At 40.3% G+C, this 16,472-nt stretch overlaps 1 protein-coding gene across 1 annotated transcript; it reads right to left on the reverse strand.

The window, feature by feature from the left end:
• Window positions 1-5,737: 5,737 nt before the first annotated feature.
• Window positions 5,738-15,926, reverse strand: LOC114017599 (uncharacterized). The gene is made up of 5 exons (XM_027814263.2): window positions 15,746-15,926; window positions 13,583-13,912; window positions 11,384-11,503; window positions 10,185-10,318; window positions 5,738-7,334 (listed from the first exon to the last, which is right to left on the reverse strand). The coding sequence occupies exons 1-5, from the start codon at window positions 15,798-15,800 to the stop codon at window positions 7,290-7,292; spliced, it is 684 nt and encodes a 227-aa protein (XP_027670064.1). The 5' UTR covers window positions 15,801-15,926; the 3' UTR covers window positions 5,738-7,289.
• Window positions 15,927-16,472: the final 546 nt, after the last annotated feature.

The following is a 16,472-nucleotide window of genomic DNA, read 5'->3' on the forward strand; positions in this document are numbered from 1 at the left end:
TCATGATTTTGTTATCAATTACTTCTCAAAATATCCATAAAATGTATTTCACAAATGTCATTGATAAGCTCACGTACTGTCTAAGTAAAGTTTAAAAGCAGCTACAAGGGAGAGGGCCAAGGTCAGCTAAGCGGCTGCGTGACTTTCTGAGCCGAGAGTTGGGGTGACAGCACCCTTCTCTGGCAAAGCTGTGCCATGGGAAACAGACTTTCATCATCATGTATTGACTCTACTCAAACACATTTATTAGCACACTAGACATAGCCAGATTAGACCGTAAAACCAATGAATATATTACAGCCAATAAATTAATATTTGCAATGTAAATACTTCTGTCTGGTTTTCAATCCTCAATTGAATAATTTCCTGGATGCTAGTCTTTACAGGGGTTTTATACTTCAGTTTGAAGGTTTATGACATTAAAGCTTACAGGACTATTTTTTTTTTTTAATTATTGTAATGATAGAAAGAGAGCTCACACCCTAAGGCAACTGAATATTGTCCAGTTAAGTGCTGTAGTCATGATGTTTAAGTACCGTGATTCCTCCGCCAGTCTTGCACAAGCAGCCCAGCTGTCAATTGCTCTACCTTAATGCTTGTAAAATCCTACTTAGATATAAGCCAGTCCTGCTGAGCTGGGGTCAGCACCATAAAAAGTTGTTCTGTGGTATGGTTGGAAAGAACAGGGGAAAAGGACGAAGAAAAAAGGACAAAGGAAAAAAGAAAAAGAAAAGAAAATAATAAAAAGGAAAAGGAAAAAAGGAAACGAGCTGTGAGAGAGTATGGTTGTTTTGTAAACTTCAAAAGAGATTAAGTGAACCTTTTAAGGGAAGTTCTATTTGTTTGAGAGATGTAATGATATGCAAGAATGATCGATTGAGCCAATTCCAAGAAAGCTTTCAAAAGACCTTTGTATGCAAAAAGGAATATTTTGGCGGTGTTAAGTTCTCATGAACTAAGCAATACTCCCTTTTCCTTTATTGCACAAAAACATTTTCTCAGAAGGGAGGAATCCCTAAGAGAAAGTTGTCTCATATGGAGTGTCCATGCAGGCAACCCAGCAAGAAAAAACCTTTGCATCCCCCCATATTTTTTTTTTTTTCATTTTAAAATAGTAGTTTATGCATATTTTGAAGAAATGAGAAGAGCTGACCTGCTATCAAAGAATTATGTGTAAAGTGAGGTGATACCCATATACATGGTCAGGAAGATTTACAAGGCAATTTGATCCAGAAAGTAACAGTGGGGCACAGTGCAAGCGACAAGAAGACGGGCTTCTTCAGAAGGCAGACACTGATATTCTGTCCTTAGGGCAGCAAATGAGTGCACTGGGCTCAGAAATACCAAAAGATGGGGTGGGAAATGGGAACCAGAGCATGCTTTTGTAACAGACCATTTAACTTCAGGTTTCACTTCTCAGAAAAAGAGGAAGTCTTCAACAAACAGGGAAATAAAAAATTACCTGCACAGGACTGGGAGGGTCCTTGACTCACAGGGAGGGTCCCAACCATGAACGGACTTGCACCTAAAGCCAGAGGATGCTTGAGTGTGTTGAGGAAATGCAGTCATGGATATAAATAAAGGAGTTGTATTATTTTGGCCAAAACATGTCTTTTAAGTATGTTTAAATCTATCTAGGTGGACTTTACCGGGTGTATTTAATAGAGTAGCCATTGGTGTGGCATTCACTGGTGATGGTGCCGTGGAGATGGCTTGCATCTGTCTGAGGTCCCCACAGTCACCTAACTTTGCTACCACGCTGCAGATCTGAGGGCAAGATGAGAAACCGGTTGTTATTGTTTCTACCCAGAGGCAACCAGCTTGTTTTTCCCCCCACAGAGCTTGAATGAAATGGTAGCTACTCTTTCCATTTCCTTTCTTCTGTGATAGCAGTCCCTGTTTAGATTAGACCCAGGGTCTTTAGGTTAAGATTAGTCTGTATTTAAAAAGAAACTGAAAACAACAAGTTGTAATATTGTACAGCTGCTAAACTGAGAGTTATTCTATCGGAGAAAATCCAATCAACCCACTGGTATTTCTGGAGTGTTCGTCACCTTACTACCTGGTCTTTTCCTGATGCCTTCATTAGAGGTGATTTTTTTTTCCTCTTTCCAGAATTAAAAGCTACAAAGTAAGAAAGGGAGCAATACCTATTGTTTGCTTTCGTGATTTATTTCCACAGCAGTATCAGAAGCCCTAACCGTGATTAGGACACAGTAGTGTTGGGCCAGGCAATGCACTGATGCAGCATTCCCGGCTCATGAAGCTGGTCATTTAAGTTTAGGACAAGTGCATCAGCAGATAACAGAGCATTTCAGAGCAGCTGTACCAGGCAGATCCAATTCTTTGTTATTATTTTGAACTCTTATGTTGCTTACTTATATCTCTAACCTCTGTCTTAGTCCACTAATAATACTTAGCACAGGTGCTGTGCTTACTCCCCCTCTACCTTACCCTTTTTACTCTTTGCTACCTCTGTGGAGCTGACTGCTTCCTGAGACAAAGTTATGAAGTAACTTTGATAAGAGCAGCTCTGGCTGTATAAGGTGTTGCCAAGCCCTGCCAACTGGCTCTACTCTGCAAAAAGGACAAGGAATTAATTCTTGTCACATCCTGTCAGTCAATAAAATCCACCAGTGCTCAGCACCACACCACAGCAACTTAGCCAAAGCCTCATTGTTAGAACATGGTAGTTCAGCAAAATCCTTCCTCCCACCTCAGTATGTCATATTATGCACAAAATGAGAAGCATCTATACATGCTCACCAGCCCTTTCTCTTGGTCAGAGAAATTGGTTAGTGCTCTTTTGATCGGCATAATCATTTGTCAGTTGTATTTGCCTTTTTCTGTTTACAGAATACTGAAACAAGACTGCTTACTGAAAGAAATAATAATGAAAAATCCCTTTACAACTGCCTTCGTTATAACTACTCAAGACAAGCATGATGGCAAAAAGAAGTTCTGATCATCTTACAGATTTACTCTCTGGTTTATTTCTGCTGTTATTTGTAGAGGATGTGGCAATATATCTTGATTTGGAGTCTAATGGTGAAATAGATGTAGCACACAAAATTGCATTTGGGTTTGAAAGCCCAGTTCATCAAGGCAGAATAAAACCAACATAGCACCCGGCTTAGGCTGGTGGAAACATGGACCTTGTGGACCCTGAGACACACAACCATTGCCCCTCAGGTGGTATTTTTCTGTAAATTTGGGATCTATTTGAAGATCATAGTCTTTAATAGAGAAATGGATTAAAACATTTTAGCTCAGACGAAGGATTGATTTCAACTTTTATTTCCCAAGCAATGCTAGGAACTAGGCAAGAATTACAATCCAGACAAAACCCATCCTGTTTGTTTTCAAACTTTCTCTGCAGGCACAGTCTGTATCCAGCGTTGCACCTGCCTGGTGGAGGAGTGTTTTTAAATTGAGAGTGCTCTTAACTAGTCGAAGGAAGACGTCCTGAAGTCAATTTAAGCCTAGGCTGTAGCTGCTGAGTTTCTGAGAATAGTGGCAGTTTTGCAGTGGTTCTTGATGTCAGCAGTACAGAGAAACCACTTTAAATAAAACAAGGTTTCAAGCAAATTTTAGTCAACAAAGTTAGCATCTGTGCTGGTTTGGGCTGGGGTAGAGTTAATTTTCTTCATAATAGCTAGAATGGGGCGATGTTTTGGGTTTGTGCTGGAAACAGTGCTGGTAACATGGGGATGTTTTAGTTGCTGCTGAGCAGTGCTCACACAGAGCCGAGCCCTTTTCTGCTCCTCACCCCACCTCACCAGCGAGTGAGCTGGGGGACACAAGGAGTTGGGAGGGGACACAGCCAGGACAGCTGGCCATACCTGACCCAAGAGATATCCCATCCCATGGGACGCCATGCTCAGCAGATAAAGCTGGGGGATGAAGGAGGAAGGGAGAGATGTTTGGATTGATGGTGTTTGTCTTCCGAGGTTACCATTACCCGTGCTGGAGCCCTGCTCTCCTGGGGATGGCTGAACCTGCCTGCCCAAGGCAAGTGGTGAATGAATCCCTTGCTTTGCTTTGCTTGCGTGCATGGCTTTTGCTTTACCTGTTAAATTGTCTTTATCTCGACCCATGAGTTTTCTTATTTTTACCTTTCTGATTCTCTCCCCCATCGCACTGGGGGTGGGGAGTGAGTGAGCGGCTGTGTGGGGCTGAGCTGCTGGCTGGGGTTAAACCATGACAACGTCATTGCTGTTCTGACAGCACCGTTATCAGGCACAAACACATTAGTCATAGCATCACACATAAACATGACTATTTTGCTAATACGTTGGTTGGGACACCTCATCATCCTGCCTGCTACTGAGGTTCCTTGATGTAATGGAGCCAGGAATACCTGCTCCACACTCTTCTTCTACAGATACTATGAGAGGAAAGTACCCCAATCCAGGGCTCTGAAAAAGACTGTGGTTCAAATCAGACTGAAATAATCCATACCCAGTTGCTAAGACTAGCTGCCTAAGTGCTAGGTAGATTAATTCAGCTGTATGTCCTTGGACGATTGTGCAATAGGTAAGGAAGTCTGAGAGTTCAGGGGTGTAGTCTCAAGCTGACTACACCAGCTCTCCAAACCAGGGTTGTGACAGGAACAGAGGATGAGCCTCATCTGTAGGACTATGACTAAGCCAAGTACATTGATGAGACATTGAAAGTAAGGCAGAACACATACGAGGCTTTAGAATACATTGTGCCAGCCTTGCTCTTAAATTAGTGTGTTCTAGCCTGTGCTTAACACAGGACTTTGAACCCCAAACCAAAGTGGAAGCATCGCTTTGCAGCAGCCTGTTGAAGAGGGAATAACGACCAAAACTGGCTAAAAGCAAAGGCCCAGGATTCTCTTTAAGTTCTGTCGTTATGTGGATGGGCTTCATTATATACTGAACAGTGAAATGGACAGTTAAAACTGAGATCATACTGGATGGTAGAATATCCTGAGGTTAATTACAGAGCTTTTTTTTTTGTTTTAAAGCTATCAAAACAACCATGAAGAAGGCAAAACAGAAGGGTTTATTGCTATCCAAGTGGTACAGAAGTACAGAAGATAATGCGCATGATGTATGGGTGTCAAACTCTTGTTGACCGAGTAGGGCAGCCAAGGAGCTCTGAAAATACCCTGCTGGCTCATAGCCACTGCCAGCCATAGATAAAAATAGGTCATGATAAATGTGGTGGTCTCCAACTGCCAGATATTAGAAATGGCCGTGTTAACATACAAAATATGAGCAGCGGTTAACGAGGCAGCATTCTTTGCTGGTAGGAACCACATTGAATCAACAATGTCTTAATAGTGTTGAAATGAAAATATGATTGGGAGACTATGAAACTGTGGTTTGGTGGCATCTCTTAATTTAGTGGTTTCCTTTAACAATTCCCTGAATACTGTACATCTCCTCATCGTGATTAAATAGAAAAGTAACCAGAAATATATGGAAAAACCCAAATTTTACTGCACCCACTTACAGCTCTGCTGCATAACTGAGTGCTTCCTTGATCAGGGACATGGCCTGAAAGCCACCATCCCTTTTATCAGTCATGACTTTCTTGTGTAGGGGACAAAGTTACAGGGTTTGTGGAATTTGAGGGTCCTGTTTGTGAGCCTCAGAGCAACATGGCACATGACAGTGTTTCACCGTGCAGTAAAGGAAACACATCTGTAATAATGAGTTTCAGGATAAAAGCCACCAAAGATTTTAAAGTAACTGAACTTCAAAAGGAAGAAAAGAAAATCTTCTTGCTTTATTCAATTTATACGTAAATACCATGAGATGTACCATAACAAATAGTTTCTCTTATACAAGGTATATTCACAGTGCAGTGATTATAGCATATTTTGGACAGCAGTATAGTCACTGCAGAAGGGCATTCAGGGCAGGTTGCAGAACAACACAGGAAAGAGGATGCACACCAAAGAGTGAGCCATGGCCGAGCTATGGCAATTTGAGAGGTAGCTTGGTGAACTGCAGTCACTATAGCACAGAGAGCCAGACCATGAACCATGCTGTATGGCCACAAAGATTTCATTACAGCATACTGAGTAGCAAGCCATTCACATTTAGACCACACAAACTGTTCTTAAGGTCCCTGGGAAAACTGTTCTGCACCTTTGGCACTGCCCAGGTACAAGCTCTAACAAACCTCTCCAGCAGTGAAGTCGTTTCTCCCTGCAGTGCTGGCAAGATGATCTAACCTCCAGCTTAGCTCTGAAAAAAATAACAAGGCGAAATAACCCTGGTACATAAACACATTCACATTTCAGATAGCTGCTTTTAGTATTCAGCAGCCCTGGGACAACTGCCATCAGCTTTGCTGTCAATACTCTTCACCTCTGTTCAGACCTTGGAAGCCAGGTTTTCCTTATATTTTCAGTTCTGATTTTTCTTCAGTTTTGATTTTTTAAAAAGTTTTAGAGCTGGCAAAAAACAAAACAAAACAAAACAAAAAACCAACACCAAAAAAACCCACTCCCATCTCCTCCAAGCAACCCCTCCTCCACCAGTTAGACAATAATTCTACATAATAATAATATATATTGCTTAATTTAAACCTAGTATTTCATTGTGCATAGGAGACTACTTTCTCTGGAAGATTTTCCAAGTGTGTGAATGAATTAATGCTAACAGTCCCTTTCCACAGGATCATAAACCTTTGTGGCATACCACTCTGGCTATGATGTGGGTAGCACTGACGATGGTTTCAGCGATCAGGCTCCACGCTGTGTGTAGTACTGTCTGTTTGGTCAAATGATTATTACCACCATGTACATTTTTTCTGTACCTTCTGCTATTTATGCATGGGCTACCTGAAGAAACGCTTTTGCTGGAGAATGTTGTTCAGTCCAGAAGATTTTTCAAAGTATGATAAAACATCTTCTATTATTTCTGGATATGGGGGGAAGAGTTGAAGACAGTCATCTAAAACGACATACCCTCCCAATCCATGGACTCCTTACAGTGTTTTGTTACGGACAAAACATTCAACAGCTGCTTGAAACCAACCTTTTTTCTTGTGTATTGTCCCGCTGACATACTTCTGACTGGAAACTCACATAATCCATCTTTCAGCAGCAAATTATCGTATTGTTTTCAGGTTTATAGTTATTTAGCCATATTTTGTTTATGACGTTTGACATTCAGAACTAAAAGGACAAGTAGACGGCGGATCCTCGTCCCGTTCTAGACTTTGCAGTTGTCCTAGTCTGTGGAGTTTGCTCATCTGCTCCACTGGATACAATAGTTGCAGTGGATTTGTCATCTTTCCCCCTTCATTCATTGCCAAAAAGAGTCAAGTGATTCATAAAGTGTAGACACAGCCTTAAGAAGCAAAGAAAACTCCAGTCAAGATAACTTTTACCTGTAAAGTCTATCTAAAATGAACTTTTACCCAAGAGACAACATCTAGCAGAGCCCGAGGGAACAGAGAGAAAAATGGGACACAGTTATAAATTCAAAGGGAAAGAGTGTCTCGGTACTAACATTGAAAGGAAAGTCTTCCTATGTTTGGATTCAATTCTCTTAGTTAAGTACTAGGCACAAAGTACTTGTTTAGAATACCAAAGGTGCCAAGTTCCACTGTAAACCAGGTTCTATGAAATCAGAAATGGCAAAGTTTTTTACCCCCTTAATCATTTAACTCCAGTATTTCCAAAAAGCTTTATTGCATTGTTCCTGCTGGACGGATGCTCTTTTGGCACAGTGACTAGCACACTGCTGCAATATTCAGATGTTATTCTGGGCTGTGCAGAAACCATCCTGTTTTCATTTCCTAAGCACATGTAGGATTTGGGATCTTCACGTAAGTCCTCTAGCAAAACCTGAGAATTAAAGATCTGCCTGAAATGTGCACAGAGATCTGTGCTCACAGACACATAAAGTCAAATTCTCAAGCTGACATGGCATAAACCATAAAAAGGTGGAAGTCACGAAGTGGTAGCTTTTTGTCTTTACACTTACACTTTAGTATGGTGGCTTACTAGTTATGTTTTAATGAACGATGTTCAGATCAGAGAGGCACCTGCTGGCTGAATGTCAAGCAGCAGGCATGGTAGGTATGGCCAGCTAACCTGGGTCATGCTTCTATGCATTTTCCCACAACCAGAGCTTTTTGTGTGCTTCCATGAGCTGGAATTTTGCACTAATGCTACAGCATTGCTTAAATCTGGGATGGAGCCTGCTGAAGTTTGCAATGAAAAAATTATCAACTGCTCCAAGAATTCCAAGGCCTAAATTCCCCTGCAGCTGGCAGAACTGCCTGGGAAGCACTCCCTGAGCATCTCAGCTCAAGAAATATGGGATGAACCTCCAGATAGAGACAAGCGCTATATAGTAAATGCACAGCTACAGCGGCCAGCTTTGCCATGACAATGTTCACTCTTAGGTTAAGCTAACTTGATATTTGGAGCTATGTCTTGTCATCTGACCTAATTGCTCTGTTGTTTTGACATAGGATATAAAATCCATGCCTTGATTCAAGCTCTGTGACACAAAATTGCCTTCACAACCCCAAGAACTGGAAAAAAAAATGACATAAACCGGAGACTGAGCAGCCTTGCAGAGGCACACAGAACCTTCACGTTTGCTGTTCTAGAAATGGTGTCCAAACTTACCCGGAATGGACAGCAAATTTACAAGCTTTTTAAAAAAAGTGTAAGCAACATAAAAATATATTGTGTACTTTTTAGAGAATTAATTTTGCACAAACAGAAAAAAAATAGTTAAGCCGATCATGTTTTGCAACACAATTGAAAAGCAGTAAGTGCAGCTCCAGGGACACCATAATATTTTCTCATCTCTACTGGTTTAATTTGTTTGAAATATAGGGCCCATGCACATTGTATGTACTGGCTTTACTAATCTACTGGATCTCCTGAATGATTTATAAGATCCAATTATGCTTTAACATTTAAAATGATATCACTATGAAACCACGTTTTCTGCTTTCAATAATATAGCAAAAATGTCTGTTACATGAAAGAAAACACTGAACCTGTATCGTGACACATCACTGTGGCTACAGCTGCTAAATATAAAGCAACAACAAAAGACTTTCTATAATTGTATTCGCACACTCTTGGATGAGTCTTGTCGACCGTACAGACCCCGAGCAGTTAATGTCTGCTAATGAACTCTTCACTCTGCACCACCTCTGATGCTTGTTTTCTCATTATCAAGCTTGTTTTCTTACATCTTCATTAAATATTAATAGGTAGAAGATTTATCCATTTATTGCTAGTAATTAGAATATTTTATTACTATGACCAGACCATCTCATGCCTTTATTTTTAAAATATTCTGCTATGATACCTCCTGTAAAAGCAAGCCTCTTAGCTTCAGCAGGAAGCTACATATCATGGGAAGTGAATTTTCCCTGCTATACATTTTCTAGAATGATGACTGCTACATAATATAAGATAGGTATCACTGTTTTACTATCTGCACCCTGATATTCTCTCTCACCATGATTTCAGTACCAATATGACCAACTTATGACTGAAGCCAGGTTCTCTAAAAGGTGAATTCAGGAGTCTGTAAGCTTGGTAACTGCAGTTGTGACCGTGGACTTTAGCATTTTACATCACCTCTGTGTGGCTTTTCCAAGCCTGTCCAGCTGATTGTAATGGAAGTTGTGCCTGCTTATGCAAGAGTTAAGTTAGGGCTTCTTTCCCTTGCTCACTTTATGTTTTAATGTAATTAAAAGACAAATAACTGCCTGGAAAAAGGAGCTTGCCTGAAATCTTCTACCTGCTCTCAGCAAATGTTGCCTGTTCTAATGGCCCTAGGAGCTGAAGTTGGTCCAAGCCCCTGGAGCTTGGTGTAAAACTATATGTAAAGGGACTTTATTGCCATTTTTCACTTCTACACTTCTTTCACTCAGTCTCTATATTGATATTCTCCATTTTTTGCTGCCCCTTTCTCCAGGCAATTTTAGTGTCATTAAACATAACAACAGAGTCCAGTACTTTCCTACTACATAAATATCTTTTTTCTTATTTTTGAGTGTTGTCTTTTGCAATAAAACATTTTTTTTTCTTTAAACCTTTTTCACGTGTAGTAAGATGCCATCCTCGGAACAGCAGCTTGTGTGCTTTCAGTACAGTGTGCTCCCCAGTACCTCATTTTGAGAGTCCCTCCCTCACAGCGAAAGTCTTGTTATAAACCACTTACCCATTCAGCAGAATTACATGATGAGTTTTCCTCAGCTGCTTCATTGGTGCATTCATTTCTCCCTTGATGTTCTACAACCTTGAGCATCCGTGCATCCTGACGCCTTGCCGCTGGCGCAGGAACCTGTGCAGAACCTTAGCAAACCCCAAGGTACAGTCACTGCTTGCTTACTGCTCACTCCCAGCGTCACACTGGTGCTCTACCAGAGCCCTACAAAGCCCTGGACCGAGGAGTGCAGAGCTCTTGTATAGCTAGTCTTGACAGGCACTAGAACGGTATTCAGCTTGCAGATGGAATAAGCTGCCTTCTGGTTTCCGAATGCTCCTTCTGCTATGGGGAGCTGCTCAAAGCTTGTGCCACTGATCAAGACAGCTGATCAGCTCACCTACAGCGGGTCAGTGTGTACACTTGCCTGTGTCAACCCCAGTGACTGAAACAGGAGCTTAGGGACTTCACTTGTCTCAATTCCCCACCCCGCTTTTTCAATCTGCAAGTTGAATTGCATCTCAAGTCATAGACATTCCACCTATATCCCCGGCGGCTCCCAAGCCGAGTAAGCCTTACATTGCAACCATAATGCTCATGCTACAGTTACTTAAGAGGCTGCCTTATGTTATATGTCACAGATATGCACTCGCTGCCTGCAGATACACTACATTTGTACTTGTCCTTTACTCTTGCCATTCACTGTTTTTTCTTGTGACTTTTTCCACTCTTCATTTCAGGATTTTGCAAACACCCCAAATTTAATAATTAGTTTAAAAAATATACAGCTTAAAAAACATAGCTCACAATAAAGTCCCCAAGGCTGGGTCTTTCAGATGTCACTTCAGGTGTCACTACCAGGAGTAAGCCACTGATGCAGAGTTAAGTTATGGCTCCTCACTTTATCAGTCTGCTAAAAAATTATCAGAATTTATATACTTCAATACTCTAGCCAGGTCAAGATCTTCAGCCACAGTGATCACTCTTTCTGGAAAGACAAATACTGTAGATAATAGTGGCTGCAAGAACACTCAAACTAGCAGCTGTGCCTCTGAGCCCTCAGCTTGAGATGCCCCTAGCAGATCTGGACCCGGTGAGCAAAAGTTATACACTGAAATTCCTCTTAGTGATGCCTCTTAAATGCAGTTGTTCAGCCATCTCAAAACAGATATATAAGGTAGAGAGTACATGTTAATGGAAATATTGTCACTCACCAGAAAGTTTTGAGCGCTGTTTCTTTTTGTAGCAAAGATACAAGCTTCCCACTGCTACTACAAAAGGAATGATGGCCCATGTTGCCAAATCTCCTTTCAATGAGTCGTTTTGCTGATTGACTGTACACCAAGCAAAAATGAATTCCAAATAAAATATAAGAATAAATGCTGTTTGTTATATTACAATATAATAAAGGAAAACAGCATGCCATACGATAAAAGGACACAAGTTATTATGCACAATATGATAAAAGAGCAATCCAAGTGAAGCATCAAATCATTACCGCAAAGTGTTACAGAGACTAGGAAAAGGAGGCATCACCATTTACCACCTTAACATCACCCAGGCCCACACTTGGGCTGGGAAGCCCCATTGCAGCTGGTGCCAGGAGCTCTCAGTAACTGGGAAAATTCCTATGTGGTGTGTCCACCCGTAGGTGAGGCTTCTGGCACAGTCCCAGAGCTTGCCCGCCTTTATACTCAGTAAAAACAAATACAGTTTACACACCTAGTGTATGTAAACTTTTACATCTAGGCTAAGTGCAGGCATGTGCTGTCTCATGATTCATAAGGTTCACGCACACCAGGGACGCTGGCCAGACGCCCGAACATGGTGGAGGTGCCCTCAGGACAGAGCTGCACATGATATTCAGTGTCTGGATGGTCCTGCCCATATCTTGTTCATCTGGGGGGCTCAGGACAAACACCACCTGCTCATTCAAGTTGTCCTTGAGCTCCCTGAGCTCCCTGTCCAAGTTAAATGATTCCTTATGAAAGACAAAGATTTTTCACAAGCAGTAATCAATTTAATAAATTTTCACCCCATGAGTGAGCTTCTGCAATGACATATTTTAAATAAAGCGATGTACTATTCAAAGATAAAACAGAAGAACAGCAGCGAGGTGGGGGTGGGGGGTGGAGAAGAACAAAACATTAAAAATTCAGAAGTGAATCAGTCCATCTCCTCACCCAAGTGCAAGGTCATCTATACCATCCCTGAGGGATGCATGCCTGATGAACAGTAACATCAATCCCTCCTATAGCTCCCGCAGTTTGACATTTTCCCCCTGCAGTGTCTAATGTGAGTCTTTTCTGCTTGGATTTTAAGGCTATTACTACTTGACCAAGTAAGAGATCAGATCACCTAACTTATTTCAGAAGCTTAGATTATCTTAACCCTCTAACAGCTTTTTAAATTAATTTCCCACTGTTTTGGGCACTAGTTCATTCGTTCTCTGACACTGATGTTTTCTAAATCTTTGATGATTTTTGTACCTCCCTTTGGACTTCCAGTATAAAACTGTGCCCAAATGGACTGTGCCAGATGAACAGGCAGGTTACTCCTCTGACTTGACCAGTCAATATATGAAACATAATATTTCAAAATGTCAGAGCTAGTCCCCTAGACTTTCTGTACAGTTGAATGGCAGAAAAAGAGGCAGAGATCAGCATCCTGAAGAAGTGATGCATAGTGTCTTGAGGTGAAACATACCTCACCCCTTCTGCTGAAAAATTGCTTGAATGCTCATTGTATTAATGCTTTTCAATACTTAATTCAGAATTCGGACCTTAAACTGCTCCCCTGTAAAGGTTAACATATGACTATAATAAAATAAGAGGACACCAGCCTATGTAAAACATTTTGTTACAACAAGTTTACAGACACAAATCCTTTTAAATGTAGAGCCCATACTGCTCTGTCTTCCATACTGATTTACCTCCCACTTTTTATTAAGAACTTGTAATAAACCCCCAAAATGATTAGTAAAGGGTACATATCCCTGAACAGAGTAGCCATGTGACTGTTCCAGCTGCTCCCTACCACATTGTCTCACATCTAGCCTACCCAATCCCTTCTGAGAAGGAATTGTGTTTGGGGCTGTACTTGTATATTTGTACATATTTTCACTATAATTGTGAAATACACACCTGATGCACAGCTTGTTTTGTAAACCTTAACTAATCGTTCGTATTAGCAAACCCTTATAGAAGAAAACAAACACTACGCTGGGGACATTAAAGCAAAGAGCTTAAATCACTTGTCATTCAAAGATGTTCAGGTCCTCTCTGTGTCTCATTCACCCTGAGATCCACAGCGTTGAGGGAGGAATGTGGGAGAGGGAGGAAATGTATAAAATTGTTCAAACTGAAGCATCTTTATGAAGACAAATGAAATGGCAAGCACTCTTGCTAGCTTACCTTTCTCGTCAACAATCACTGTTGTCCCATTTCCATACACTTTCTTACAAAAAGGTATTTCAATAATTATCTGACAGTAGTAAAATCCAGTGTCATTCACATTGGCAGATTTTATCATTAGCACATCCTTGCTTTCACGGGTGATGTTGGATACATAGAAAATTTTTGATGATAGAGTTTTGGTGATGTTCTCTTTGTCAACAAGATACCAGCTTACTCTATACCTCTCAATTGATTTTTCCCAAATACAGGCAATTTCAGTGTAGTCTCCAACTGACAGATGTACTTTCGTCGGTGTTTGGATGACTGTTAAATTATTGTGACCTGTAGCTAGTGGAGAAATACACATACATTTAAAAGCTAAAGCATCAAAGAGGTGACATTACAGCTGTAATGTCTGCAATCACAGTATTTAAAATAATGTTAATACCATAAAACCATTATGAGATTAATTTCTATGAGTAGTTACTCCCCAGTTCTCCTCTGAACAATGGCAATTACTTTCTGGCTGAAGGAAATGTTTAATCTGGTGTGTTAAAACCCTCCATCATTGTTTGTGTGCAATAAATGAAGATTTTCTTTGTACTCACTGATATACTTAGGGGTTTTTTTCAACAAAAAGCTTTTATACTAGAGGTTGAGTTTGAAGCATATTAAATACTTTATCTGCCAGATAAAGAATGACCAAAAGGAGGCATTCAGAATGATTCATCAGTGAATAGTGGAAGGTTATCAAGCTGAAAGGAAAATCCACTACCATTTTTGTCTCCACGTGGGAGTTCTTGTCCCGCACTACTTCTAATCAGTGACAAATGTGCAGCATTTTGAAGGTGGGCTCTTTAATGCTGCTCAAACGTCTTTCATTAAGTTTTTGCTGACAAGTAGTTTATAGCATCAAATTTGTCTCTGTAATTTAATAAGTACGCAATGTGCCACGCAGACCACAGTTGCCTCACCAGGTCTGTTGCCTGACAAGGCTGACATGGACAGTAACAGAGGAAATAAAACTTCTTCCTCTTTCCTGCTTCGAATCTCTTTGTCACTCACTGTCCACACACAAAGTGATCTACATCAGATACTGTGCAGTACTGCACAAAATTATTTTCTTCTGAAGTGAAACTACTGTGTGAATATCAGATAACTTTCTTTAATGTAATGACATGGATGCTCATCACAAAAGTGCTAATCCTATAAAATCTATTCCCATGACTGCTGAGACCGTTAGTTTCATATGCTGCATGAAGAATTATAATTTCTTTTTTTCTAGCATTTATACTATTAAGTGAAGATCTACTCATGATGAGAGTATCACTGCATGACTTTCTTCCAAATTTTATCCTATTTATAACTCTGGCACATTTCACACCAACATGTAAGTAATGGGATGATTTTGCCCCTCTCTAGTCCTAAAATGGCATCTGATTGGTTTTATCAGAATTATGCAAATAAATATTTTTCCTTTGCCTTTAGAAAAAGCCACATCTTTATCACACCTACAGGAGTTAGGCAGCTCCATTTTTTCCCACTGTGCAGTGCTCAACAACTTGCAGAGAACAATATGGACAGTATCGGGGTGATATAAAGAGCAGAAAAAATAAGGGAAAGAGTTGATATAGCGTGTAAATGACAACTTAGAAGCTGTTCACATATCAAAGAATTGATCACAAATTTCAGGTTTTCTGTTCTTCCGGTTTGTCATTTAAAATACAGTTGTGCTATAGGCTATGCTACATTTCTGTCTCATGACTTTACTGGCTTTCTGAAAAATACCACTGAAAAAATCCTTTTCCACTTGTTTAATCTTTTCATCTTGCCCTCATCAACATTTTAAAATTCTACATTCAGTGTTTGCCACAACAAATATTTCAGTCTGAAGGGCTAAGAAAAACAGTGCTTGTATTCACCTAACACCATTTTCTGTGTTGAAGTGTACGATTTGTTCCTCTACACTTCTTCTACCACTATCTATTTATGAAAAGGCTTTCTGATTCCCCATGCATTTTAATTTTGATTTCAGCATTATGAAAATATAGCTAACATTATCCTTGTCTCACACACAAGCCTATTTGAGGCAGATACACTGTGAGAAGTTTTTTTTAAATCCATCTCAGGAATTACACTTGACTAACTACAAACAAAAGAACAAAAATAAACAGCACTTACCTAAGCAGCCAAAACACATCGTTAAAAGAAGTTTCAGTGAAATTACGATCATCATGCAAGGTTATTAGCACTTGCATCAGGGTGTCTTTGTTGAAGATCAGCAAAGCAACAAATGAAAGCATGACAGATTTGTAATTAACTTCCTCTTCCCTCATGTGGTGAGGATGACAGAAATGTATATGCAACCCAAATTTTCCTACTCTCTGAAATTACCATCAAATGTAATGTTTTAAGACATAGATGTGTCTGTTTTAAGAGCCCAGATATTCTGTCTGAAAGCAGAAAATTTCTTTGAATTTTAAATTGTGTCCTATCTGGTTACCTTTCAGCACTAGATTCGCCTCTCTTCTGATGACATAAAGAACTGCTTTTCCATACTTGTAGTGGTGTCATGTGAATGTTTGCCATTGCACTTCTGCAACCCTTCATTTAAAGGCATTTTATGAAGATAAGATTTCTTTAGCTACTGTGTACACGCTTGTCAGCAGCCTTTTTCAGCCAACCTGATGAATCTTATGGAAAGCCAAAAAGACTTCAGATAAGTCTCTTTAGCTTTGGATAGGTTACACTGATACCAAGTCTTGCTCCTATCTTATCACACATTTCATTGTTATCTTGCTGAAATCTTGCCTTAATTCTTCCATCCTGTGAAAAGTACTTTCCTACTTTTGCCTTAACAGCAGCACAGCTCTATTGGCAGGGGCAATGGGGGAAGGCTGAATTCGAA

Source organism: Falco cherrug, chromosome 1 (assembly GCF_023634085.1).
Source record: "Falco cherrug isolate bFalChe1 chromosome 1, bFalChe1.pri, whole genome shotgun sequence".
Lineage (NCBI taxonomy): Eukaryota > Metazoa > Chordata > Aves > Falconiformes > Falconidae > Falco > Falco cherrug.